Raw genomic sequence first — 27,852 nt, forward strand, 5'->3', positions numbered from 1 at the left:
CTCTCTCTCTCTCTCTCTCTCTCTCTCTCTCTCTCTCTCTCTCTCTCTCTCTCTCTCTCGCTTCCTCTTGCCACATGATCTGCTTGTACCCGCTGGCTGCCTGCTGCTTTCTGCCATGAGTAGAAGCAGCCTGAGGCCCGTGCCAGATACACCTGTCCCAGAATCGTACCAAATAAACCTCTTTTCTTTATGAATTACCCAGTCTCAAGTATTTCCTTCATAGCAACACAAAACGGACGAATACAATTCCTTATCCTGAAAAGCCGCTAACCTTTCATATTAATTTTAACAACTTACCTGTAGATACTTTTGATTTTATCTGTCATCAGTCATCTGCAAATAATGATAGTTTTGCTTCTTCCTTTCCAATGTTTACATCTTTTGTTTTCCTTGTCTTATCTCCCTGATGAATGTTGCATTGAAGAATTCCAATGAGCATCCTGGCCTTATTCTTAATTTTTACGGAAATGTTTATTATAGGCTTAATAAATGAACTGACAAATGAATGAGGAAATGCAGAAGTTTCTAAGTAGGAAGAGTAGAGTGTGTAAGATCTAAACAAACTTTTAGACATTAAAAAAAAAAAGGACAAGCCTAATAATGATATGTTCTCTAAACATAGCTATGTTTCCTCTAAAGATCTCTTTAAAAATTTACATAAAGAGTTGGATACTGAACACAAAGAGGGGAGATAATCCCAGTGAAGAGATAAATCTTCCTATTTTCTCAAAAGGAACTAGGACAAGGACAGTGGACTTAATAACATCATCCTTCCTTTTAAATTAAAAATGATTTACATATTGTTGATTCATAATTTGGTTCCTGCTGTTTCTTCATCTCTGTATATTAAATGACTACACAGAAGAAACCTGGATGATAAGGAAGTTTGAGTTCTCTTCCAAAAAGAGGCACAGTAACATCATGATACGACTTAAAAGAAAGGCAGAAGGCAAGCTGCTCAGTCAGGCTCAAGTATTGCAGCTTTGGAAAGTATCCAGTTCCTCCTAATTTTGGTATTCCAATGATTTTATTACTTAATCATCATGTTCTAACTACATGGAGTTTTAAGTCACATTCATTTTAAAAATAAGAAAGAGGAATATAAGATGAGCACAAAATCATGCAAGCCCAAAAGCACATGAAGCAGGCAATGCTCTGTAAAGTGGAAAATGCTAGTAATGTCTAGGCAATTGTTATAATTATTTATTTCATGGATGAATAGTTAAGATTATTCTTATCACAACAAATTTTCACTAACACAGAAAATCAAGAGCTCAATAGTACACAGTATTAGAACAATAAATTGTATGTAAGATCAAAAACAGGCACTTAGTATGACTAGCATTATATATCTGGAACAGATCATTAAGCTTCTAAGACAATCAAAAACCACTGACAAGGAGTATTATGAAGATAAAATACCTTGTTACTTTATTCATCTGGTAAATATGAACTATTCCCATACATGTTTGAGTGTCAGGACCTGAAGATTTGGCGAACAATTATAGTTTGTTGATTAACTTAAACTTTTAGCACAACTTATTCTGGTATTTAATGTAAAACCACTTCACATTTATCCAGCATTTTACATTTTACAGAGCACTTTCAAATCAGCTCTCTTCTATTAGACTGACTGAGCTAGAAGGACAGAAACCTGGAACTACTGGTAGTTATCATAGCGCCCAGTCAGGGGAGCCTGCCTGAGAATGAAAGAAACCCAGAGAAAAACAGAAATAAGAACTGGAAAAAAGAGAAACACTTCTAAAGTTATTGTGAGAGACCTGGATCCAACTTACCTGAAACAAGATATACCCCTGCACCTTTCACTTAGGAGATGCATTAAATTCCCTTTTCTGCTTAAGCCAATATAAGTTGGATTTCTACCACTTGCAACTAAGAGAGTCCTGGGTAATATAAAAGACTCAGTCACATTGCTAATTGCACCAGCCAGAATTCTTTCCACCATATCCAGCTTCCTTATAGGAATTTTGGAGTAATGAAAAAAGCCTGAGGTTGGTTTTGAATCCCAACACAATCATTTAACAACCTAAATGATCTTAGACAATACATAATGTATCTGAGCTTCAATATGAGTCCCAAGTAAGGGGATAATACCTAATTTATAAGGAATAAATTAGAGATCTTTCCTAATGTAATTAGATTGAGTCTGGCACCTAGAATTCAATAAATGGTAACAATACCCTGGCTGTCTATCCTGAAAGGGCGACTAAATGAGATAAGATATGTAAAGCATCTATCGCATTCCCTAGTGCAATGTCAAGTACTCAATAAATTTTAATTCTTCTTGAAATGAAAATGATTAGAGATTGATAAGCACATTCACCTTATATTACTAATTTTTTTCATTATAGAAAAATAACTAAAAAGAAGACTACAGAGTAACTCCAGTGGCCTTTTTAATCCCCACTTTCCCAGGAATACAGAAAAATACTAATAGAGGGAGGAAAAGGCATGTAAATGGACAGTTGGAGACATTAAATGAGCTAGGAAATTTCTAGCCTTTGCCCCAAGTAAAACCTCAACACAAATGTATGGACTGCAAGTCCTCCAAGGGAAAGGTGATCATACCTACAGAAACACAAGTAGAACCACTCGCGGCACACAACAGAAGCAAAACACTGGACTCACAGTGTCTGGAACGTATGGTAAGCCATAAAACTTCTCCTGTGTTTCCTTGAGAATATCTGTTGTGGACCTCCTCAAAGGATGCTTCCCATGGTAGATTTGATCCAGAGTGGCATAAAAGACCTAGACAGATGAAAACATGTATTTAATTTTGGAAGTCCATCCTTATATCTAAGATTTGGTAGACCAAAGATGTTATAAGTGCACCTGAACAGTAATTATAAATCACATGTATTGCTTGAGATGTATTTTGTACTGCATTTAAGACTATGTCAATGTTAAAAGGAATGCTTTCAACCTTTTCATGATTAAGGATATTAAAAAACTTTGAACCTGATCCATAAGGTACTCTTTATCTACAATGTAGCAAACTAAATTTGGGACCACACAACTGGAATTTTGCCAAAACCTACACCGTTAGAAATATGAAAAAAATAAGGAGTTACAACTCTGACCCCCTGGATCTAACAAATACTGTTTGGTTACTTCTTGGAATCCTGATATATCTTAAATGAGAGAAATGAAATGATCAGAATCCTAGTTTTATGACAAAAGGTGAAAGAACGCTAAATAGGTGAGGGGAGCATGGAGAAAGGAATAGCAATCTAGCATCTATCCAGTACAGACGTAACAGAGAATTCTTATGCAGCTGTTGGCGAATTTGCAGCTAGCCCCCACAGGATCCCCACACTTGGTGTCAGGAGGTACAAAGGAAGCAGCTGCTGTGTAGGGACAATTCTGCCTTGACTAGGTGACCAGGGAGGAAGAATCACCCACCTCTGAATAGAGAATACAGACCGCAGACACATAATAGGGACATAAAGTGTTCAAGGAAGATTGGACATGAAATCCTCTTTTTATCAAGAATTCAAAAATAAATTTTGCATAGAAAATCTAAAGATAAAGCACTTTTTTACTATAACATTGGACTTGAATATTAACATTTGATTATTTTAAAGGAAAAATTTTGACAAGCAATTATGCTTTTGATATGATTCTGATTCAGAAATGGAATTTGCAGAGAATGTGCAGCTGTTGACTTGAAAGAAGTAAGGATTAGTTTGGATTAAAAAAAAATTTAAATGACTTCTAGCTTCTGGCTTCATCTAGATATAGAATTATGGTTCTAAATTATAAAGTCAAGTTTAAACCTTCCCTAGAAAAATATAGACATTTCCTAAATATAATATTGCTTTCCTCTAACTGGTAATCTAAACATATAGCTAAATATAGCTCTTTCAATTCTTCATTCTATAATGAATAACAATGCATAAAGATTATCAGAGAAGCCAAAATTACTCCTCCCTATCTTATCTATATCCTAACAGTAAATTATTAGAAATTGATACTCTTAAATTCTAACCTCGACTGTTCTTTTGCTTCAACGTACAAACACATTAGAATTCAAGAGTTTCATTTCTTCAATTATGCTTTTTACAAATAATATAAACATGAAATGACTTTTTTTGAATTAGGAAAACAGAGCAAAATAAATTAAATGTGCATTCTTTCATGCTTATTTGCTGATAAATTAAACAATTCTAAAACGATGAGCCTATTTGCCCACCCAGGGAGCTGCGGGTGGGACCAGGAAACTTAAAGCCACAGGAAAGTAAGGAGCCTATTTTTAAAACAAATGATTAAAAAAAAAATTCACCATTTTTAAAACACTGTTTATACCCCCTTAAGAAAGCTGAAAAAAATTCACTTCCTTTCCACCAGTTTTGTCTCCACTGTACAAGTACAACATGAAAGCTGGACCCAAGGAGCTCCTTTGGCAGGAATTTCTCTGTCTCTCTCTGGGGGTAATTCTTTTTGACGGGTGGGAGAAGAGAAAGGTTGGTTTTCCATTTAAAAGAAAAAATCATTGGAACAGCTGTTCAAAAAGAAAGCCACAACACAGACTTTTAAAAGACAGGCCTTCTACTAAAGATACTAGCAAATCAAAAGACTTTTGCCAAGTAATATTAATTTTAAAAATAATTCAGAAATCCTTCTTCAATATATGAATAGATACTGAATAATGCAAATCAAATGTAAATTCATCATTTTGTCTATATTATGCATTTTCTTCACTGAAATATATTTTTTAAGGTATAACAAAATCATTCATTACTTTCTAGGGACTGAATTTTACAAAACTATAAAGCAATTAAATAGTGGTTCTGCTCTTAAGTAAGTAACTGGATCATCATGAAGTGAATATTGCCTAAGATGAAAGTCAGTGTTTAAGCTATGTTTACATAACTCTCAGGATCTGATGAAGAGTAAGAGTTCCATAAACAGTCTCAGCAATTACAAACATCTAAACATCTGGTATCATGTGGACCTGGTATCCAGATGGTTCACAAAATTTTCCTAGTCTTCATCTGGAAACCTGGGAAATTGGTTTTGAATATTATCTAAAACTAATGGCAATTACTGTTTAAACTTCACATCTAAAAACACAAGTTTAAGAAGATACTAAATGAACAAAAATATATATAATTGCGTTTGAGTCCTAACTTGGCTGCTGAAATGTATGATTTAAAGAGGTCATGTAACTTGCTCAAGCTTTGATTTTCCTGACTGAAAGTGGGAAATTACCTTATTTAACATCTACTTCATAAAGACAGTGTGAGGATTGAATGAGTCAATTTTGGTCAAGTTCTTTGAACTCAGATGAAAGATGTTTTAGAAGTTTTAGAAGCATAATTATTATAATAAATGTGCAACACTGGCAAGAATTTAAAGCTATATATTTATTTGGGATAATGACTCTGGAAAACTTGAGAACAAAGGTACATACATACCTGGAGTTGCATATCAGCTGCAGCACAAACCTTCTTGGATTCACAAAGACGAGACACCATATTTTTTGGCAGTGCCTTGACAAAATAAAAGAATATATATGTGAGTAACGTGCTTAAAAAGTCACTGCACTATGTATGGACACTTATGAGTCAGGAAATTTTAAAATAACATCAAATGAAAAAAACGAGTAATGGAATTTATAATTTAAAAATAACTTTCAAATATTTTAGTTGACAACAAAACAAGGATGAAGACAATTCCATTTAATTTCAGAAAGTGGTAACTGTCAAATAAAATGAAAATACAGGATGATAGGGAACTCCGCTATTGGCACTGATACTTAAAAATCTATTTAAAACCTCAAAGGGAATACTTTTGCTGTTCTTTTGTTGCCAACGAGTTTTCATGGTTTTATTTTCACAAAAAAGAGTATTGGTGGAAAGATGCCATTTCCTCCATAGCGAACAGGGCGAGCGCTGCCTTAGGCACGAGGGCGCCTGCAGATGCCCCGCGGCCAGCAGGGGCAGCGGCGACTGCGGCAGGGACAGCAGGGATGGCAGGGTCACCAACCGCCGCGAGGGCCGAGAAGGAAGAGCAGGGCAGGACGTTCGGAGCCGGGAGTGGAAAGGCCTAACTGAGGAGGCGACACAGGAGTGAGACCCGCGAAATGAACAGGCATTAGACAAGAAGGATGGGCGCGGGGAGAACGCGGCATTGGGAGCAGAGGAGGCAGCAGGTGCACAGGGGCAAAGGGCAGCACCGCGCAGGGCTGCGGCGGCGGGCGGGAGGGCTCAGCGAAGGCCGGTCCCCACCCTCGGACTCCACCTCCGCGGGCAGTACCGGGAATTTCAAGGACGGAAGGGGCAGGGTCGGTGACTATTCTAGGAAGGTTCCCTCGGCTGCACTGCAGGTTCTGGCTGGAGGAAGGCAGGAGCGGATCAGGAGGCCCGTCCGGAGGCTGCAGTGAGCGGCCGTGCCCAGCGCCCACCACTGCTCTGGAAGTGAGCTGACGGGTGCAGCGGGGACGGCCGCAGCATGCAAGGGAAGCAGGGGCTGGAGAAAGGCCGGTCTGAGGACAGGAAACGCTTGAGCAGGGTTAGGAAAATGCTGATGGTAAAGATCCATGTAGAGGACAAGAACTAGAGATGCAGAAGAGAAAAGAGACAGCGAATGAGAGCAGGAGGTGGGTTCGTGAGAAGGCAGGAAGGGAAGGAAGCTGTCCAGGTGACAGGGGGAAGGACAGGCCCAGGCCGAAGGACAGACGCCAGGGGGGCTGGTTGTGGGGTTCCCTCCCACTGGACAGGAGCCCTCCACAGGTCACAGAAAGTTGTCGGGAGGGAGTTGGATTCAGAGGGTTAAGGAGGTTAGACGAGGTTGTGGGGAGTGTCAGTGGACGGCGATCCACTGGAGTGGTACCGTCTGACCCGGTGTGCTTGGGCAGAGCTGAGCTGCCTCCTGCAGGCACAGATGGAGGAGACAGGGGACCAACAGCGGATGGAGAGAGGGACAAGGGCCAATGTGAAGGTGCCCTGCTGGGGTGGAGAGTGCGGACAGGGGAGGGAAAGGAGGGACAGGAGGGCTGCCCCCCACCGGGAGGGCCACAGCTGTGCCCAGGCACCTGGCAAAGGTTCCCTCTCTCTACTTAGTCAATCACCGGAAACGCCAAGCATTAGATCTAAGAGCCAAACCCAACAATTCCCTTTCCACTCTGAAGTAGCTCACTTATTTAGAGGCCAGTATCTTAAAGACTCAAACCTACACAGGAACAGCAAACCTTGCAGGACACATTTAATGAGGATTAAATCTTTCCTTTTCAGGTCGGCAATAAAATAAAAAATGTAAAGAAAAAGAGCAAAAAAGGACAAGGACATCTGAAAACACTTTATCAAAAATTATGTATTCAAAGAAACCACGTGTGCTACCATAATTACATAAAATGTTACCATTAGAGGAAACTGAGGGAAGGGAGTACAGAACCTCCCTGTAATTTTTTTTTTTTTTTGCAACTTTCTGTTAATCTATAGTTATTTCAAAATAAAAAGTTAAAAAAAAAAAACCTAAAAATTATGTATTCAAGCCCTACTATACATACCGTAATGAATACAAAGTACTGTAATGAATACAAAGAACATTTACTGAAAATATGTAAAGAAACATTCAAGTAGAAGTACAATCCTAATAGAATAGTTCAGAGGACAGAATCATTCTCCCATCAAATTACAAATGAAATAATATATATTATGTGTGATATAAATAGTAAAGTAGATGTTCCTTTTTAAAAATCTAGTTTGTTAGTCTACTGGAATTAATAAATGTATATCAGGTCTTGAAATGGAGTTGTATACTTATTCTCTTAGAAAACATTTCCTTTTTAAAACAAAAGAATAAAATTTAAAAAAACAACTTAAATACTATACAAACTGACTTTCTAGGTTATATGTAAAGTTTTTTTAAAAAAATAAACAATATATAGAAGTTAAATCTTAAACTTCCAGTTAGAAAAATGTTTTGTGGTAAGATTTTCTTCTCTAAATATTGCTTTACCAATCACTCATGATAACTAACACTGAAATAATTCAATTTTTCTTTAATTCCAAAAGTGGTGATATCTACAGAGTAGCATAAATGTTGCTTATCAACGTCTCCTAAACTCAAGACTCACATCTAATATACCGAAGAAACAGAGAATGAATACACGTAGCTGAAGGTAATGAGAGACTACATAAAGGAAAACGCATTTAAAACACCTGAACGTTGAATAACATTATAATTACTTTTATTACATTAAAATGAAAACTTATCAAAGCCTGTGTCATTAAAAACAATAATACCTCTTTCACCACATAATCAGCTACATGTTTTAACGGATTCTACTTCAATCTCCATAATTTCCAAGGTAAAAAATACTCCCACTGATCTCTAAATTTCCTACCCCAACAGTGATATATAATTTCTCATTTGTTAGGATCTTGACACTGCCATATTTATTAAAGATTTAAGAAATATTACTAGCATATTAAGAATGCTATAAATCAAGATAAAGTTCACATTAACTAATTATGGTAAAGAAGGGTACACACGAAATGTCAGAACTGGAAGGCTCTTTTGGGCCTTTCAGGCTGTTTCCAGCATCCTTACCTCCCGACCATGAAACTGGTGCTTCCCATAATCTAATTAACCCAGAAATACCATTCATTCTGTGAGCTCTTCTTCTTAGACCCGTTAGAGTAGAACTGAGAACATATTCTATTTTAAAACCAACATTTGTCTGAATTTGAAACTCCCATTACATAGTGTTTCACTGCCGCAGAAAGGAACAGCACAGGTTTGGGAGCCAGATAAAAGCTTCAGACCATGCTCCTTACCAGCTCAGTGGCGTAATGTGTAGCACCTAACAATCAAGTTCTAAATAAGGAATGCACTTCCATAGTTTCCTCTTTATATTTATTTTCATTTATAAAGTAGCCAAGTATCTCTAACCAAACACATGTGCCTCCTCAAATTACCCAGCTTTAGAAGAGGATACTTTCTCCAATCTGGTAATTAAGTTAAGGTTTTTAGAAAAAAAGCAAAATCAACGAATGTATTATTACTTTATCTTCAATATTTCAGTATCTGCCACAAAGTTGGTCTTTACCTTACTGTTTGAAAATATTTTCTCTCACCTTAAGTAGAACTGGTTATCAAACAGTGAGCCAATTCTTCATCTGCAGGCTCCAGTTCATACTTTTTAAAGATAGGCACCAACCAGAAAACATTCCCCTTCTGATGATATTTTAATCAAGTATATCTCATGCTATGGGTCTACACAGTTCAGAACTGCATAGTTTCTGATGAGAAGTCGACTATAATTCTTGTCTCTATAATGTGTCTTTTTTCTCTGGTTGCCTTCAAGCTTTTCTCTTTCTCTTCGGTTTCCAGCAGTCTAACTATGATGTATCTAAGTATATTCTTGTTATATTTATCCCACTTGGGGTTCTTGTCGCTCCCTAGATTTCTAGTTTGATTTTCATTATTTTTGGCAAAATCTCAGCTATTATTTCCTTTAAATACTTCTTCTGCCTTGTTATCTTTCCCTTCTTTCTGGAACTTGAACTACATGTATTTTATACTGTTTGACATTGTCCCGAAGTTCTTGGATGCTCTATCTTTGGGGGGTTTTCCCCCTGCTCCTTACCCCACTTCATATTTCAGCTACCATAATTTCTACTGACCTACCTTTAAGTTCGCTGACTCCTTCCTCAGCTGTATCAAGAGTATGGCTGAGCTCTTCAAAGGAACTCTTCATATGTGATATCGTGGCTTTACTTCTTGCATTTTCATTTGATGGCTTCTCCTAGTTTCCGTCTTTCCTCCCTATCTGTTCACACATGTTATCCATCTTTTCCATGATATCCTTTAACATAGTTCTTTAAATCCCTGTCTGAGAGTTACTTTAAAGTCATGTTAGTCATTAGTTATTTTAAAAACCCTGAGTCTGATTCTATTGATTGCTTTGCCTTTGAGCAGGGAGTCAGGGTTTTGTGCTGTTCCTGCAGTAGCAGCCAATCACTCTTCTAGGCCTGCAACACTGAGGAGGGCTCTGTTTTAGTCCCCTCCCTGCTCCCAACAGTTCTCATGAGTGGAGAGAAAACAGTCTACAAGTGAATGCAAACTCCCCTGTATCGGGGCCCTCAGGTATTCCATACTGATATGCCAGTCCACACTTGGCTTCCAACAATGTGTTAAAATGTTATCTGACTTCTCTTTATACCCTTGCACAACACTCAGCCTTTCTGCCCCAACTCTGCCACAGCTGAGCCAGTCTGTGTCTCCTTAGTTTCAGACAACTAGAAGACCCTGTGACCTCAGCTTTCTTATGAGCTCAAGAAAAGTTAGGATTTTATTTGCCTTTTCCTGTAGTTAGGTTGGCAGCTGAGCTCTTTCAAGCTTTCTGCATCCTAGGTGGATGAGAAAATCCCCAACAGCTCAGAATTTCATAAGTAATACTATTTGGAATTTTAGCTTCCAAAGGAGGGGGGGAGAAAAAAGCAGAAAAGTTTTATAAAGGGTGAACTACCACTTTACATCAGGAATTAGATATCTTTAAAGACTATTATGAAGAAACTTGCAATACTTCAGCATATATAAGACAGCACATTTTAGTACTGTCAAGCAGACATCCATGAGTACCAGAATCAGTAGGTTTTAGCCAAAAGACAGTCTGCTCAACCAATATTTACTGACTTTCTGCCGAATATGTGACTGGCATAGCTGGCATTTCAGTGAACAAAATAAATAAAATTCCCAGTTCTCAAGAACCTTACATTCTAGCAGACCTTGTTATTTTTTAAATTACTATTGAAAAAAAGAGACATTTTTCATTATTTCAGTTCCTATAGGCAAGGAACAAAAACACAGGGCTTTAAAACCCTATCTTCTCTAGGCTTTGACCTTTCAAACTGTACTAGTTGCAATGCTGTTTATATGTGCAATCTTTATTCATTTGTGAAGTTTTTGCATCTTAACTTAAATAATAGCAGATAATCAACAAATATCAAATAAGGGTTAGATATACACATAAATTACTTTCAAATGCAGTTGCTCCTTGAACAATACAGGTTTGAAATATGCATGGGTCCAATTATATGTGAACTTTTTTCAATAAATACTGTACAAATACAGGAACCGTATTCTCTTCCTTATTGACTTTCTTAATAACATTTTCTTTTCTCTAGCTTTATTCTAAGAATACTGTATATAATACATATAACTACAAAATATGTGTTAATCAGAAAGGCTTCCAGTCAATAGTAGGCTGCAGGCAACAAAGGCAAAAATAAGTGGAATGACATCAAACTAAAAAGCTGCTACACAGCCAAGCAAACAACCAACAAAGTGAGGAGACAACCTACAGAATAGGAGAAAATATTTGTAAACTATGTATTTGACAAGGAGTTAACAATCAGAATAAAAGGAACTCAAACAGCAGAAAAAAAAATCTAATTAAAAAGTGGGCAAAGGACCTGAATAAACATTGCTCAAAAGACATAACAAATGTCTAATAAGTATATGAAAAAATGTTTGATGTCACTAGTCATCAGAGAAATGAGAATTAAAACAACAGTGAGATATCCTTGAAATAGGAGGTGCTCAGTTTCCATGGGTTTGGGTTTCAGAACACACCTCTGGGTTTCAAGCCACTCCCTAAGGTATCAGGACCCTCCTCTGTGCTCTCCCCCAGAGGAGAGTTACTGTTGCTTGTTGGGCCTATTTTCAGCACCAACATGGGGAAATTGAGACCTCAAGAGGCTAACTTATGCAAATGCAGTGGCTGGGCATGCTCAGTAGAAAGGGGCTATACAACACCAATAGCCTAGCATGTTCAGTAATGTGGAGTTTATCCTTTGAATGACCTTTCACTAGAGGTGCTAAAGAGCACAGTATATTCTTGAATACATCTAGTGCATGTGATAAAACTTGACCAATGAACATGCCCTAAAAAGAAACCAACTGAGTATGTACAAGACTATGTTACATAACAGAGAACCACCAGCTTGGTTGAATATTCATGAAATAGCATGAATATGTATTGGATAGCAAAATATAAAAGTTGAATCCCCCAGAAGACAGGGTTGCTGCTCACTTTCCTGGGGCCAACCCACACTTCACTGGCTGAGGTGTGTGTGCTTTCTTTTGTATCAAACATACTTTCAGCAAGCAGCTGCTCACTCTCTTGAGCCAGCCTGCACTCTGTACTAAACTTTAAGTGTGTATTTCTTACTTTTGTATTGGTGTGGGCCCTGCTCAGTCTCTGCAGCCACGCTGCACTTTCTCTGTGAATTCTATATCTCTTATTCATTATATTAAACCTGTTCCCACTTTCTACTGTGACTCTGCTCTTGAATTCTTTCCTGTGGTGGAGTCAAGAATCTGGTAAGGGGATGGGGTGGTTGAGGCCAACTATTGGGCTTCCCCAGACCCCTGCCTCCAGCAGCATCATCTCACTCCAGCTAGAATGGCTATTATCAAAAAGACAGAAAACAACAAATCTGGCAAGGAGACGGAGAAAAGGGAACTTCTATACAGTGTTCAGCAGGAATGTAAATTAGTACAGCCATTATTTAAAACAGTGTGGAGGTTCCACAAAAAACTAAAAACAGAACCACCTTATGATCCAGTGATCCCACTACTGGGTATGTACCCAAAGGAAAGGAAATCAGCGTATTGAAGAGACACCTGCACTCCTATGTTCATTCACAATAGCCAAGAGATGGAATCAACCTAAATGTCCATCAATGCATGAATGAATTTTTAAAATGTGGTAAATATACAAAATGGAATACTATAGCTACGAAAAAGAATAAAATCCTGTCATGTACTCCAGTCCCCTGCAACCACTAATTTGTCCTACGTTTCTAAAATGTTGTCATTTCAAAAATGTTATATAAATGGGATCACACAAACCTTTTGGGTTTGGCTTTTTTCACTTGGCATAGTTCTGTGGAGATTCATCCAGGTTGTTGTTTGTATCAGTAGTTCTTTCCTTTTTATTGTTAGTAGTAATAGAATGCTGCATGTTGTGCAATTCCATAGTGTGGAATACCACCGTTTGATCATTCATCTCTTGAGGAATAGCTGGGCTGATTCTAGTTTGGGGCTGTTACAAATGGCTACTACGAACATTTGTATACAAGTTAAAAGAAAAATTCCTGTCATTTGCAGCAACATGGATAGTACTGTAGACTATTATGTTAAGTGAATTAAGCCAGGTATAGATAGATAAATACTGCATGATCTCACTCACATGGAATCTAAAAAAAGAGGTTCTCATAGAAGTAGAGAGTAGAAAGGCGGTTACCAGAGGCTGGGAAGGGGAGGGGAGGGAGACGGAGAAGTTGTTGTCAACAGGTGCAAAGTTACAGTTAGATAGGAAGAATAAGTTCTGGTGTTCTAGGGAGATTACAGCTAATAATACAATAGCTAGAAAAGAGGATCCTGAAGTTATCACCACAAAGAAATGTTAAATGTTTAGGTGATGGATATGCTAACTACCTGGAGGGGATCATTATACAATGTATGCATGTGTTGAAACCACACACTGTACTCCATAAACATACAACAAAACTACAAACTAGTAGGCTATTAGTAAAGTTTGGGGGGAGTCAAAAGTTATAGTTTGCACAGGGGTTAGCACACTTCACACCCTCTTCCATCTTTCTGCTCAAGGGTCAACTGTACTTCCAAATGAAAGGAAATGGTAAAATAAAGAAATGCATTACTGTAGTATAGGCTAAAAGCACCAACCAATTTTTACCCATTGGTTCAATAAATTCTTACTACGGTCATCTCTCCCTATCTGTGGCAGATTGGTTCTAGGACCTCCCTCGGATACCAAAGTCCACGGATGCTCAAGTCTCTGATATAAAATGACGTAGTATATGCATATAACCTATGCAAAATATCCTCCTGGATACTTTAAATCATCTCTAGATTACTTATAATACCTAAAATAATGTAAGTGCCATGTAAAGAGTTGTTATATTGTTTAGGGAATAATGACAAGGAAAAAAAAAAATCTACATGCGGAACCCACAGATAGCAGAAGGCCATCTGTATAAGGTGCTATTTTGGCCCTGGGAAGAACGGCAAAGATTCTCTCCTTGACCCAACTTTAGTTAGGCTCTCTCAACTCCCTTCTCAGCTTACACCCTGACTTTGGGCCTCTGCGTTCATCTCTGCATTGTCCAGTTTTAGCAAGAACCCCCATCCTCAAAATCTGATCAGGTGCTTCATCCTCCACCATCCCCTGGTGGAGTCTGATCACCCTGGCCTGCCTTCAGCAAGAATCCTTTTAGGTCAGTTTAGTCAGAATTCTCCTTACCCCTGTGTTTCCTCGTAGTAATTTTTTATCCTCTGATCAGCCCCCCCACTTTGCTATAAATTCCCACTTTCTCTCCCCCTACTACAAAACCCCAGTGTAGCAGGCCCCCTTGAATAAAGTCTGCCTTATTGTTCTTGTAGTGGGTTGAATTATGTCTCCCCCAAACTCACTGAAGCTTGAATTGTGTCCCCCAAGTTTTATGTATTAGAAACTTAGCCCCCACTGTGACTGTTAAGAGGGTGGGAAATCCTATTATAGTAATTGAAAGGTGGAGCTTTGAAGAGGTGATTGGATTATAGGACCGTGCAGTAGTGAATGGATTAAAAATGGTGGTTGGGGGGTGGTTCTGAGGGCTTTAAAACAAGAGGAAAGTCTGTCTGGTAGTTGGGGGGTGGTTCTGAGGGATTTAAAAGAAGAGGAAAGTCTGTCTTTCTCTCTCTTTCTGCTTCGACCATTGTGCAATGTGAGACCTCTGGGTCACTCTCGCCACCACCAGACAGACTTTGGACTTCCCAGACTCAGAAACTGTAAGTAATAAATTTCGTTTGTCTTTATAAATCACCCAGTTCCAAGTATTTTGTAATAGGCAACAAAAACAGACTAAGACAGTTCTTTAACAAGTGTCATGAATAATTTTTCCTTTGTAAGAACAAAGACAAAACACCATCCTCAGCCCTCAGAAGGACTTTAGGTCTGATACCTGCATCACAAGCAGGTGAAATCCATGGTGTATGTTACAGTCATGTAGCTCCAGGTTTGCAGATTCATTTCCAATTTGTTCATGGACCCACCAAAATTCAGTCCTGCGATTAACATCTGCTACCCCTTGATGGCAAGAGTACTCCCACAAAAGATTTGTTTTTTCAATACTCCAACAAGTTCCCCCACAAAATAATTAGTAGTGGTAATTTAAAAATTCAGTGAATATAATTATGTATTTAATATGCAATTAGCATATAATTAACAGATAAGGAAGTTCCAGATAAGGAAAAATGAAAGCAGGAAAATAAAATGAAGTTAGAATTTTAATTAGGCACATAAAAATATGTGTCCTAGAATTCCTTACAATCTTCACAGTTGGGCTATAAATTTAGCTCTGGGCTTTAACGTGGGCTAAGCAGAGAGAGAAAATCAATGATGTTCTTCATTCTACCTGAGTAGAGATCCACATCCCTTATCTGGAATTCCATAATTCAAAAAGGTCTGAACACTGAAAGCTCTTCAAGAATTTGACACAAACATATCTGATGACAAAAATCTGACCTGGACAAATGTGAGGTTTGTAAGGTATTTATCTTTTAAAAATATGTATCCCACTTCGTGAATATGCAGAAATATGAATGTGTTTGCCTACAGGGTACCAAAAGCCACTAGGTTTGTGTTTTTTTAATTCGAAATCTACAGTATAAAACCATTTTAATTTTCTAAAAACCCAGAAAAATTTGAATTCCAAAACAGCTAATCCCAAAGTTTCAGTTACAGAACTATAAATCTATATGTGGCATATATTTTATCTTGAGACAAAGAGTGAATTTTCCACTTGTTAAAATAAATAAATAAATAAAACAATAAAAACTATTCATTCAACGTGTTCTACAAACAGTATATTGTACATCTCTTCCTGAAGAGGTTTATAGGTGTGGCATTTAAAAAATGGGTTAGGGGCCGAGCCCGTGGCGCACTAGGGAGAGTGCGGCGCTGGGAGTGCAGCAGCGCTCCCGCCGCGGGTTCGGATCCTATATAGGGATGACCGGTGCGCTCACAGCACTCACTGGCTGAGCGCGGTGCGGCCGGTCTCAAAAAGGACAAAAAATAATAATAATAAAACATGGGTTAGGTAGCTAAAGTAAGTGTGAGAAACTCTTCACACACTTTTAGTTTTATGTCTATGGAACGCAGCTGAGAGCAGGCACGTGGCCTTCACTTGATGCTGCTTGACTCCTGAGCCTGAGTTTACTGAATGGAGGTCCTTTCTTGCCTTGTGGTAGAAGATACAGTAATAAAAGCAGTCAGGTTTGTCCGGAGACTCACTCAAGTCAACTCCTTTCTTGGGGATTCCCAGTTCAAATTCGCATATTCAGGGTTAGGTGTCGTCCTCCCTCCTAGAGCACAGAGACCCATTTAACTGCTACAGCCATCCCCCAAATTATCTGAGCATAGAACACCTGACCCCTCCGCCCCATGCATCTTTTATGATCAGGTGATTTAATACACTGGATATTGGTTGGGAAAGGATTTGTGGAAGAAATTAAATGTAAACTTCCACTAATAAAAGAAAACATTGTCATAAATAAAACTTCTTAAGAAGTAAAGCCATAAAAACAGTTGTACTCTCACTGATCTTTAAGCTTCTCTCCAATCCTCTATTTATACGCACTTTCTTTAGAAAGCTCCTTTTCAGCTCTTCTAAGCCCCGCCCTGACACTTGCCTCTCCCTGGGCCAGCTCACACTCCCAGATTCCCTGGTAACATGCCTGCAGGGCATCCTGCCAGGCTACCAGCCCCACCACCTCGGTCAGGGTGGTCACTTCTAACGCATGCCAGCTGATGGGGCTCAGGAAAGAGAGCACACTAATCTCGCTTCTCCTATGGCCGGGAGCAAGTGGGCAGAGTACAGCAAGGTGCTGCGCTTTCTGGTCTCCTCAGTGCATCAGCAGATCCACAAAGCTCCTTCCCACTTCTCTGCTCCAGAACAGAAGGAAAACAGCCAGCCTCAGACACTGCCTCTAAGCTGAAAAATGCCAAATAATACCAAGCCCCATGTTTTCCTCTTGCAAAATTTTCCTTTTCCAAAGTATAAAGAGGCAGATTCCCTCTTTGCTATCTTCAGGAATCTCCTAGTATCAACTATTCTTTTGATTGAGGCATTTCATTTAAATATAAAATTAAATATAGTTATACCCTCAACAAAGCTTAGCAATCTGTAACCTTTAATAACTATCTTTCTATAGAGTTGTTCAGAAATAGTTTTTAACAAAGGCACACTATTTAGAACATGGTTAAGGGCACTAATGCAAATTTATTTCAAAACAATATTTACTGAGTGAACTTCAGATCGTTTACACCCTTCCCTGAATTTCTTTATAAAAATACCTGCAGTTTTTTTCTCTGTGGAACCCTACCTTCAGGGTTTTGCAGTTGCCCTTGCTGGAAGCAGGCTGCCTCCTGTGTTTACTGAAGGGTGGCCCTGCCTGTGGGGAAGATGGCAAGAAAAGTAGGTCAGCTCTGCCAGGGAGACTTGGCTGAGCATCCTCTGGGTGCCAGGCATCCTACTAAGCAGTCAGGTACTACAACAAGGAACTCAACCTCAACCTGCTACCAGCAACAAGAAAAGTAATGGATGTCAGAATGAATGTTTATTCCCTTGTGCCAAATGTGTGAGGAAAAATGCACAAAGTGCCACAAAGGAGGTGCAGATAAAGCCATAGGGCATTTAGGAGACAGCAATCATCCACAGTGTGGGAAAGGCAACTGCCTAACAATCAACGATATGCCTCTTGTATTCCTGTAGTGTTGGTATTTCAAATTCAAAGGTGTACTCTTGCTATAAAATAAGAGAAAGGCTGGCAGGTTAGCTCAGTTGGTTAGAGCATGGTGTTAAAAAAACATTGTGCTGTTTTTTGCCACTGATAAATAAGAAAATGTTATTAGAAATGTTGTTTGTACAACTGGAACGTAGTATACTAATAATTAACTACGGTGACCTAATTGCTTATTTTAATAATTCAGTCTGAATTTTTTCACGATTACCATTGTTCTTTACTTAAAAACAAAAATGCCTGTGTTTATTTCTGAAAACTTGAGATTTGGCTTTATATGACTATGACAGTGAAAATGCCACCTGTCTAATAATAAATACCAAATTGGCCTATAAACTAAACATAGCTCACTTAAGTCTTGGAGAAGTGGTTGGCTAGTGTCCCACTCGCCAAGGCTCTGCTTCTAGTTGAGGAGCAGTTTCTATTCTAGTATTTAGTTAATTTATTCATCCTATATCCATCGGTGGATCTGATGGTTTGAATTTAAATTTCTGGGGCCCCAACAAGACTCTGTGAGGTGCAATAAGCCACTGTGGTGTGAAAGGCCCCTGTATCACCCTAGGGAGTGGGGCCCCACCCTCTCTGTGCACCCGTCAAAGCACATGGCTATGACGGAGCTGACTCCCAGAGCTCATTCACTCCTTTTTTCTTTTAATGCCAGAACAACACAATTTTGGCCGAAAAGTCAAAATGAAAGACTATAAAATGGACCTAAAGAAGGTAAAGTCTGGTTTCTTGCTCAGAATTACAAGTTTTTTGCCTAAATATGAATTATAAGGACAATAATTACCCCAGTATATGAAACCCAAAGCAAGTAGAGACTAGCATCATATGGAAGATCTTGGAAATACAAGATCTTGGCCCCACCCCAAAGTCACAAAATCAGAATCTGTTTCAACCAGATCCCCTGGTGATTTATAAACCTGAAAGTTTGAGATACCCTGACTTAGAAGACCATAATCATCAAATGACTTGAAAAACAAAGGTAAACAAAACTAAATCTTTCTAATTTTACAAGCAGAACATCTTTCCATAAGGAGGCAGTGCTGTGGGAAAGACAGACAGAAGGCTGGACCTGAGGTTGGGGTCTTGAGTTTTCTATCGCTGCTCATGCTCTGACACCTCAACCAAGTCTCAGTGTCCTGTCCTCTCATTTGTAAAATGAGGATAAACATCCCTGCAACAAAGTTAGTATAAAGATTCAGTGAAGAGGTAATTATTCAATCAACTTGTGGAACATATTAACTAAATAGGAGCAATTTAGGTCACTGCATCAGACACAGCTGACTTTCTAAATGCTGTCATAGCTCAGGCGACCACACATACAGGTGGGCCTGACAGTCCTGGGTTGGGACTGCTGTCTTGATGTGATTACTAACAGCACCACTTCCTTCTTAAAAGTGTTTTGGCTCAGACAATAGGTCACATGGTCACCCTAGCGATAACTAACTTACTGAGAGCTTCAAGTGAGCCAAAGACCGTGTCAGTCGTCCACACCAATGAGGAAGTCGTCAACGGTATTCTTGTGATAAACAAAAGCTACAGTCACAACATTTTCGGAAGATTTTAGAAATAACATCGAAACATCCAAATGATTTAGCAAACTTGGCATCACTAGAATTCTCTGAACGTTTTGCTATGAGCTTAACTTGTAAACATGTAACGTCATAAACTTGCCAGACATTTTCTATAATTTCACAATCTCACTAGTCTAATTTAAATAATGCTATGTTAAAAGTCTGGCATCAAATTCTTACACAGCTAAGTCACTGTAATAAAATATCTTGTTTTATTCATGACAATTTAAAAAATGCATTATGGTAGAGGCTGCATAAATATTAAAAGTTAAGACATTCTCTGGTACAAATCCTTATTATGGTAATGATTCAACTCCTCCTAAGGTAAAGAACTCCTACCCTCAAAGTCCCCTGGGAACATGTTGGGTCTAATGATATAAAACTTGTTGAGACGTGGTCATCCAAAACAAGAAAATACTTCAGAGGCTTAAGCCAAGCCCCAAAGCTGCCCAAGCTACGAGTCAGCAGCTTCCATTTCCCAGCTTGATCCCATCCCGCTCCAAAGCTGTGAGTGACAGCACTAAATCTCTGCACGTGTCCATAACAGGAAAACAACTGGCATGTCTCAGCCAGCCTGTTTTGCTATAACCAGTAATCCAGATGGCACATAATCAATATAGTGAATATGTTGCCTAGGCCCAAAGAGATGAAAATCTCAGGCCTAAATCCACAGGATATATTAATTTTTACTTACTTGATTTTTAGTGGTGTTTCCTTACAAACTAAAATGGTCTTAGATAAAAGAACCATTAGAAATGCTTACATATTATCACAGACCCACCAACGGCTCAAAGAAACAGATGTCATATGGATTTTGGTCTTACAGGGTTCAAAATTAAACATTTTAATGTGTGATAGAGGTCTAACTACCAATTTTTCTAAAAAAAAAATTTTAATAATACCATGTTTTACAGTTTGCATACACTATTAAATTTGACTAAAATTTTTGAAGCAGGTATGAAGGTGTTGTTAATTTTTAATTTCTAAATATTTAGTTTTTTAAATATAAATGAGCAGAGAAGTCTCAGACAAGCTCAGTGACTCGTCTAAAGCCACCTACACATGGTAGCGGGGCTGGTGTCAGATCTGTCTTTGCCTCCCATTTCAATGCTCTTGTCTAGACATAACTGAGAACCAATAAAGCTGAAAATAAGTTCCGAAACCACTAAAGCTGCCAAAGCTAATCTATTTCTACTTGCACTGTAATGTTTACCTTCAATCCTTATTCACAACTCCTGAAAGAGAATGGAAAGGGAAGATTTATTACGAGTCTGTATGTCTCCAACATAAGCAATTCTAGCCTGGGTTGACTTTTACAAACTAAAGCAACAAACTAATAATAATGCTGGACAGAAAAGTTCTAAAATGAAAGCACTAGAATTCTACTGTTCTAAAAATAACACTTAAAATGATATGAATCTTATTTTGTGAGACACACTGTCTGAAGTATAGGCCATGTCTTAACATATTGAGATTTTTAACTAGAAAAAAACTGAAAAAAGAAAATGCCCACAATGTTATAACACTGATTTGATAGCTATGACAGAAGTTTATGGAAATTCTGCTGAGAATGGATCTACTGACCTCCATGCTACTATTTTGTGATCTTTGGCAACTTAGCCTAAGTCTCAGCATCTATACAGTGTAGATAACTGTGTACCTTCTTCACAGACTGCTAGATAGGATTAAATAAGAAAAAAACAAAAAAACAAAAAACGCCAAAAAGAACAAGTATTAAATTTCTATTATTTGTTGTTTGATAAATATTTTGTGAGAAAGATAACTAGAGCAATAAACATCTTAGTATAGCAGCTAATGAACAAAACTATACAGAAAATGTCCAGTTCTCTCAAAAATCAGTTGGCTATATTTGATTATTAGTAATGTAGTTGTGGTTACAAAATTACCAGAAAGTAAAAAAAAAAAAAAAAAAAAAGATTTTAAAAAAAAAAACATATGAAAATTAAGAGGACAACACATGAGGAAGAAAGAAATAGTTCATTAGGAGGATATAACTCTATTCTTTTACACATCTAATAAAATATTTCAAAATATAGAGAGTAAAAATCCATCATCCTAGTAGAATATCTATCCCTCTCAATTTTTGCTAGGTCAAAAATTAGTTACATATCAAAGATCTAAACAATACAATTAAAAGGTAGACTTAACAGACTTTATAAAACCGCAGACACAACAATTAGGAAATATACAGACTACTCGGAACAGACACAACATTTCCAAAAAACTGATGATGTATGAGGCCATGAAATAAATATCAACAAACTGCAAAGAATTAATACCAGATAGACCAATTAATTAGATATCAATAACAAAAAGATAAATAACTCCCTTGCAAAGTCTCAAAATTTTAAACTATGCTTCTAAACAACTCTTTGGTCAAGGAGGAAATTGTAGTGGAAATTAGCAATATTAAAATATTTTGTATTACGAACATAAAATGCAGCTAAAGTACTGTATCACACAATTTAAAATGTACAGCAATAAAATTTAAATGCATGTGTTAAATAAGACTAAAACTTAATTAGCTAAATATCCACCTTAAGAAATTGGGGGTAAAAAACAAGGAAGGGGAAAGGAAAGAGTAATAATAAAAACAGAAACTAATGAACTAAAACAAACAAAATACAGAGGATAAACAAAGTATTAGTTCTTTGAAAATACTAAGCAGATAGACAAACTTCTGCCAAGATTAATAGAGAAAAAAATGAGAAAACAATATTAAGAATGAAAAAGGACATAATTACAGATTTAGCAGGATTTGAAGGATAAAAGAATGCTATAAATAACTTAATGCCAATAAACTTAAAAACTTGGATTAAATGGATAAATTTCTAGAAAATTACAACTTAGCAAAGCTTATTTAAGAAGAAAGCTCAAAGAGTCTGTAACTATTAAAGAATCAGTCATTTAAAAAATCTTCCCACAGAGAAAATAACAGACCTTGAATGGTTTTATAGATGAATTCTGAGAAAGGTTTAAGGAACAGATGATTACAATTTTATAAAAAATGTTCGTAGAGAACAGAAAAAGAAGGAACACTCACCAACTCATGTTATGAAATAGTATGTACTTAATATCAACATTAGCAAACAACAACAGGGCAAATAAGCAATCTCTCATTAAGGTAAATGCGAAAATCCTCTACATACAAACTATTAGCAAACTGAAGCCATATCTGCATTTACAAATAATAATTTAGGAACAAGGTCATTTAATCCTGAAATGTAAAGGTGGCTTAACGTTCAACATTAGCATTCACTACATTAACAGATTAAAGCAAAGGAACAATCCAATACCTAAAAAAAAGCAGGGAAAATCAAATAAAATGCAACATCCATTAATGATTAAAAAAAACCAAACCTTAGCAACTGGAAAAAGCAAAGAATTTCTTTTTCCTGACATCTCCACCAAACCTATAACAAACATCTTCCTTTATGGTAAAACATTAGAAACATTTTCTTTTAGAAATCAGGATCAAGGCAAGTAACGCCCATGTACAGCTTCTAGTCAACACTTCTAGGAGATTCTAATAAGTAGAGTAGAACAAGAAAAAGAAATAAAAGATATATGGGTTGAAATGAAAGAATAAATTTGTCATTATTTGCAGCAGAAGTAACTGACTAAAAATTTTTTAAATTCTTTTAAAAACTTTTTAAATAGACAGGTTATTAGAATTTTTAAAAAGTTTACCAAGGTTGCTAAAAATAAGGCTGACAATGAAGAATAAATTGCATTTTAAACACCAGCAACAAACGAGACCTAACAAATAGAGAGATATGTGTGGATTTGAAGATTCAATATTCAGAGGTATTAGTTCTCATTGATCAATAAATACAATGTAATCCCAACCAAACTCTTATCAGAGTTTTTCAAGAAAATAGATAACTTGATTCTAAAATGTATATGAAAGAACACAAAGACTCAAGGATAGATAGGAAATTTTTGAAAAAGAACAAATTGAGAAAGACTTGTTCTACCAGATATCAAAGCTCATTATAAAGCTATAGTAATAAAGACAGCATGGTACTGGTATCAGAGCAGACAACTTAAACAATGGAATAAAAGAGAAATCCCACAAACAGTCCATTGCATATACATGGGTACTTGGTATATGATAGATCATGGGAGAAATGATAAATTATTCAATAAATGGTGCCAAGAACTGGTTAGCCATAGGGAAGAAAGTAAATTGGATTCTCACCTTATACTGAACATAAAAGAATTTCTAACTTGATTAAAGACCTAAATAAAGACAAAGAAAAACATTAAAACTTTTAGAAGAAAACAAAAGAATATCTTTGTGACTTCTAAGGAAACAAAGGTTTCTTAAATAAGATAAAAAGCATTAGCTGTAAAGAAAAGATTGCTAAATTCAACATTATTAAAATGAACAAATTAAATCCATCAAAAGATACCAGAAAGTGAAAAGCCGTAAAATAAGACGTATTTCTAACAAAGGATTACTATTCCAACTATAAAGAATTCCCCAAAATCAATAAGAAAGCCAAGAAATAGGAAAATGAGCAAAAAACAGATATTTGACAGAAGAGAAAACAAAAATGAACAATAAAAACATAAAAAGATGCTCAACCTTAAAAGTAACCAGGGAACACTGCTACTAATTAAGGCCATAATAGCATTCCATTTCATAACCATGAAATTGGCAAAATTGAAACTTCTGAAAATATCAAATATCAATGAGGACCTGGCAGAAGAGGAACCATTATTGAGAGGAACGCAAATTAGTACAAACATTTTGAAAAACAACTGGGCATTATCTCATAAACTTAAAGACATGCATACCTTACAAACACAGCAGTCCCGGTGCTGTACATGAGTAAAAGGAGAAAAGCACAGAAATGTTCACATCAGCAGCATGTGAACCAGCAAAAACCTGGAAGAACCCATGTGCCAATGACGAGAGAATGAGCAGAAAAATGATGTATTATGATGAACTGAAAATATGTATACTGCCGCTGCATGCAACACGGAGGAATCTTGGGCACATAGTAATAGTAAAAAGCTAATCGCAGAAGATTATAAACGGTAAAATACTATTTTTGTAACGCTCGAAAACAAAACTAAACATCACATTGCTTAGGAATAAATAATGTGGTAAAAACTATTTTTAGACAAAAATTAATAAGAATTCAGGACTGTCCTTACCTCTGGGAGGCAAGGGGGGCAGGGATGGGTACAGAAAAGAGCATATGGTAATGTTGGGTGGTGGCTTCACAGCTGTTCATTCTACAAATATTATATTGCAACGTTCAATATTAAATAAAAAGAAATTTATTATTTCCAGAGGTGCTACTTCTGCTCTAATCATTTCTGAGAAGAACCTCCTGAGCTGAAATCAGCCTCATATAATGCCCATCCACTGTTCCTGGTAATATTGTTTCTGGAAGGACACAGAGCAAGTATACTTTCTCCTCTACAAAGAATCCTTCTAACAGTATTATGACAGAGTCTAGTTTCATTGTTCTAGTCTAAAAGCATCTTTTCTTAAACCATTCATAAGTGATTTCCAATTTCTCAGGACGTTTTCTCATTCCTGGGTGTCACTGTAAAACACAGCATCCCAAACTGAACAAAACACCCTATGTATATAGAAACACCCTGGGACTGGCAGCCCTGCTCCAGGCAGTATGCTAAGGGCAAAGTGGTGTTATGGGGAGAAGTGAGGACAGTGTGTGTGTGGAGTGGGTGGTGGTAGTTGCAAATTGAGAATGTGAGGACAAAAGGGGACAGAGGCAGTCACTGCTGGGGGTGGGGGGTAAGTCAAGTACCTGGTCTATCAGGTGTGTAGCTACTTCAATACAGTTACATATAGTCACAGAGTCCTGGGAAAAATTCAGTCTGACAAAGTGGGATGGGATTGGGACCTCAGAAATGCGAAGGAAAGGCAGAAGTACTGGACCTCTGCTCATTTTCAGAAATCTACCTAAAAACCTGATGTGAAGAGGTCACAAATCTAGAACAGGGGCAAAAAGATCCTGCACCTTTTAGAAATCAGTATCTGGGGAGAAAAGAGGAGAACTCTGGGAACTGAAATGATCTGGGAATCAGGGACAGCCTTGCTTCCCCACGGGACTGTTTAGGGATGGGGTCAAGGGTCAGGCTGGTAGCCTGCACAATGGAGATGCTTAGTGTTTTCCATGTTGGCTGTAGGGGCTACGACTATCTTCTTTTCTTGAATCCATGGTCCCAATAATTGTAAAGAGCACCTGTGATTTTAGGACAATTTGCAGGGGGTGGAGACATAACTCCACTATTAAATATAAACTGGTAGCTAACAAGGAATGTCAGTTTCAGAATAATCAAAACACACAAAAAGTTAAATCTTTGGAAGGTCTACAGAGGATGAGGATACTGCCTCCAGAAGTGTGGGGACACTGATAAAGATTTCTGTGCTTCCTCGGAGCAATTAGAAATGGGTTTAGCTGATAAAGTCAGAACCCATGAGCACTGAGAAGAGAGACAATGAACTTTAGGTGCTTAGCCCAGCTCTTCTAATGCTGCCGAAGACTGAATAGGACTCATAGGGAAACTCCATCAGACTGTTAATCCACGTTAAGTTTATGAGGTCTACAAACGTGAACTGCTACCAAGTCTATACTCCTTCTATATTTGTGCTACAGAATTGAAAATTAGTTTACAATAAATTCTACTTCGGCTTTGATGTTGTAGCTTGTCAAGACAGTTCTGAATCTCAAATGAGTACCTCTGGCACTTTGTTATCTGTGTGACTTGCAAATCTTATAAGCATGCTTCTAATTCTTCCACCACAAGGAATTCACTGGCTATGCTGTGCTCTAGGTCAGGTAAAATACTTGTAGGTGTTAATAAACCACTGATAGATTATTTTGGACTATGAGAGCTCTCTCTCTCTCTCTCTCTTTAACACCTCACGATGTTAAAAAAAAAAAAAAAAAAATTCCTTTCCTGAAATATAGCAGGATAGTAAATTTAAGCATAAAAATGAAATTCTGTTATTTTTCCCATGGACTTAAATGTTATTTATTTACAAAGACTTAGATTTTAGGGTCTTATCTCCTTATCCTTAAGGCTAGGATTGCCCTTCAAATAAAAAAAAAAATCAACCACTTGCTGTCTTAATCAGTGACAAGCAAAGGCAAGCCCTCCAGGAAGCTCAAAGCACTGGCTCATCTCCTGCCTCTGGGTACACTTTCCACTCTCCATGCACTCACAAAATTATTTTAAATTCGTTAGAGACTGTGTCTACAAGTTCCTTTAGGGCACTAGACATGTCTTCTGAGTCTGAAACTTGAATAATTCAAAGCAGCTTAATGCTTTCTTCCTATGTTGTTTATCATGCAGTATATTTGGGGCTTACTCCTGTTTTTTGACAACTATGTACTTAAAAAATGATTCTTCTTAATGAAGAATCTAGTAAGAACATAGGCGATGGGAAGCTCTCCCCTTTTCTTGGACATTACATCTGTAACTCGGTGACAGAATTTTAAAAACTGATATTAGTATTTGTAGTAAATTTCAGTCCAAGGTTTAACATTTTTTAAAAGAAGTTTATTACTCTGACAGGCTCATGGTTCTCTTCTGAGTCAGCCTCCGTATGTGTGTCCTTCTCACACCTGCGGTCATACCTCCTCAGAGAGCTCCTTTCCTAATGAGGCTGGTTTCTTTTGTTTTGTTTTTGGTGGCTGGTTGGTATAGGAATTACATCCTGGCCCTTAGTGTGATACCAGTTTCTTTAGATGGCTCCTGCTTTCTCTCATAGGTAATTTATACTTCGACCATCTCTTCTGCCATTTATTCCCACATACCTGCAGTGTCCATTTTGACTCATTTCAGACTTGTATCACTAGGTCTCCTGGAAACAATGATGGTCACTGATATAGCCAAAAAAAGAACGCAGCATCCTCCCTTTCAAACTTAACCATCCTCCAGAATTCTCTGATCATGGGATCTCCATCTGTTACACAGGGATCTCAGATCCTTCAGCCTCTTCCTGTGCAGGTCGTGAGTCAGGTAATTGAAAGAGGATTCTGGCAGCTTTATGCAAGGTACACATACTTTATTCTTCAGATGTGAGTTTCACAGACATGCTTTATTCTCAGACATGAGCTCTAGCTCTACTGCACTTCCCTCCACGCTCTGCCAACCAGCAGTTCAGAGCAGTTACCTTTATACTCTTAGTACACAACAGCAGCCACAGGCCAAGCATTACATAATTACAACATGCTGAATCAGCAAATGGGCGCACATGCGCAGTTACACTACTTTTATCACGTGTTTCTAGTGAATGTGCTGAAGCTTGCCCATTTGTAACAGATGTGAATGTGAGGTGAGTGAGCCTGACTAACTTTTCCTACTTTCCTTACACCTTCTCCGACAGCTCCTCTGCCGCCTCCCCGATACCTCCTGGCCACGA

General features: G+C 37.6%; 1 protein-coding gene across 2 annotated transcripts in view; it reads right to left on the reverse strand.

Moving 5' to 3' along the window:
• Positions 1-27,852, reverse strand: part of MIPEP (mitochondrial intermediate peptidase) — a 160,780-nt gene that overhangs the window by 66,696 nt on the left and 66,232 nt on the right. For both annotated transcript variants that reach the window (XM_008581663.1, XM_008581664.1), the window contains exons 15-16: positions 5,439-5,513; positions 2,650-2,769 (exon numbers count right to left, since the gene is read on the reverse strand). In XM_008581663.1, coding sequence (XP_008579885.1) covers positions 2,650-2,769; positions 5,439-5,513 — 195 coding nt within the window. The remainder of the gene's footprint in view (positions 1-2,649; positions 2,770-5,438; positions 5,514-27,852) is intronic.

This window comes from Galeopterus variegatus, unplaced genomic scaffold (genome assembly GCF_000696425.1).
Source record: "Galeopterus variegatus unplaced genomic scaffold, G_variegatus-3.0.2 Scaffold2429, whole genome shotgun sequence".
Classification (NCBI taxonomy): domain Eukaryota; kingdom Metazoa; phylum Chordata; class Mammalia; order Dermoptera; family Cynocephalidae; genus Galeopterus; species Galeopterus variegatus.